Source organism: Lottia gigantea, assembly GCF_000327385.1.
Source record: "Lottia gigantea unplaced genomic scaffold LOTGIsca_54, whole genome shotgun sequence".
In the NCBI taxonomy this organism is placed as follows: Eukaryota; Metazoa; Mollusca; class Gastropoda; family Lottiidae; genus Lottia; species Lottia gigantea.
The window spans coordinates 21,124-22,359 of record NW_008709848.1 but is presented as its reverse complement, the minus strand read 5'-3'; the positions used below and the strand labels follow the sequence as shown (position 1 = coordinate 22,359).

The 1,236-nt window shown below is 35.4% G+C and overlaps 1 protein-coding gene across 1 annotated transcript; it reads left to right on the top strand.

Moving 5' to 3' along the window:
* Positions 1-109: 109 nt before the first annotated feature.
* Positions 110-316, top strand: LOTGIDRAFT_60223 (hypothetical protein; the record flags this gene model as incomplete). Its single annotated transcript, XM_009062860.1, has 1 exon — positions 110-316. A coding segment is annotated over one exon (207 nt), but the record flags the coding sequence as incomplete, so codon positions are not given.
* Between the last annotated feature and the right edge of the window lie 920 nt (positions 317-1,236).

Here is a 1,236-nt window from a genome sequence, read left to right as displayed (position 1 = left end):
CTACAAATTTCACAGGAATTTAACAAGTAGCTCAAGAGAAATAGTGCTAAGCGAGGAATCTCAACAAGGACGTATTCCTTCTGAATCTACTGTTCCTGGTGACAAGAAGAGCATACTGAAAGAAATCAGACAGCTATTAAATAAAGCCTGGAAACTACCAGAAGCTGATAGAAAACGAGTCATTAAACGTTTGTTATTGAAATGGCATCCTGATAAAAATCCTAATAATGTGAAACTCGCTACAGAAATTACTCAGAAAATATTTAACTATGTAGATCATTTGAAGAAAGGGGGGAGTTTGGATGCAGACGACGATGATGAAAAAGATCACACTGATAGAAACTACTATTCTGGTGGTAATTCTGCAAATTATGCTGGTGGTAGTTACAGCAGTTTCTACTCAAATATGCATTCAAGAGGAAAAAGTTATGCACATTATTCTAACAAGCAAAGATCAAATAGATCTTACCATAGTGACTCCAGTTTCCATTCCCACACAGGACCAATCCCAAGACCTGATCAAGCTAGAAGATGGTTCAAACAAGCAAGGTTTGATATAGAAGCTGCAGAAGAATCTCACAATCAGGGATCTGATAATTACAACTGGATTTGTTACATGTGTCAACAGGTTTGTTATATTACACTTACTTTACTGAGAGTAGAATTGCATGCATTCACACAAACCAAAACATTTGTATGAAGTTAGTTGATCAAATCTTTGCCAATACGTCCTCGATCCGGGGCCACAAACCTTTTTTGTTTTTATCTAGCTGAGAATTTACTCAAATTTAAAGTAGCTATTACAGTTGCATGACTGATTGAATGTTAGGTGATGATGATGTATGATTTGTTTTCAGGCTGCTGAGAAGGGACTGAAAGCTGTGTGGTACACCATTGATTCAAACAAAGTTTCAGAACAGCACGATTTATCTATCATAGCATGTGGCCTTACCCAGTATCCAGATTTGGTTTCTTTAGCTGATGAATTGCAGTCTTGTATCAGGGACCACACTCGAATGAGATATCCAGATACTTCAAATTTTCCAAAAGTTCCAAAAGATGTTTATGATGAAAAAGAATCTACTAAAGCTTGTGAATTGACAAAACAAATAGTCGAAGATGTATCTAAAATTATTCAATGTAAGTATATTGATTTACAATATATTCCACACATTCTTCTGTTACTTTCTTTTTAAACTTTCATTGACATGTGGTGTTTGAAATGGAATTTTAGCA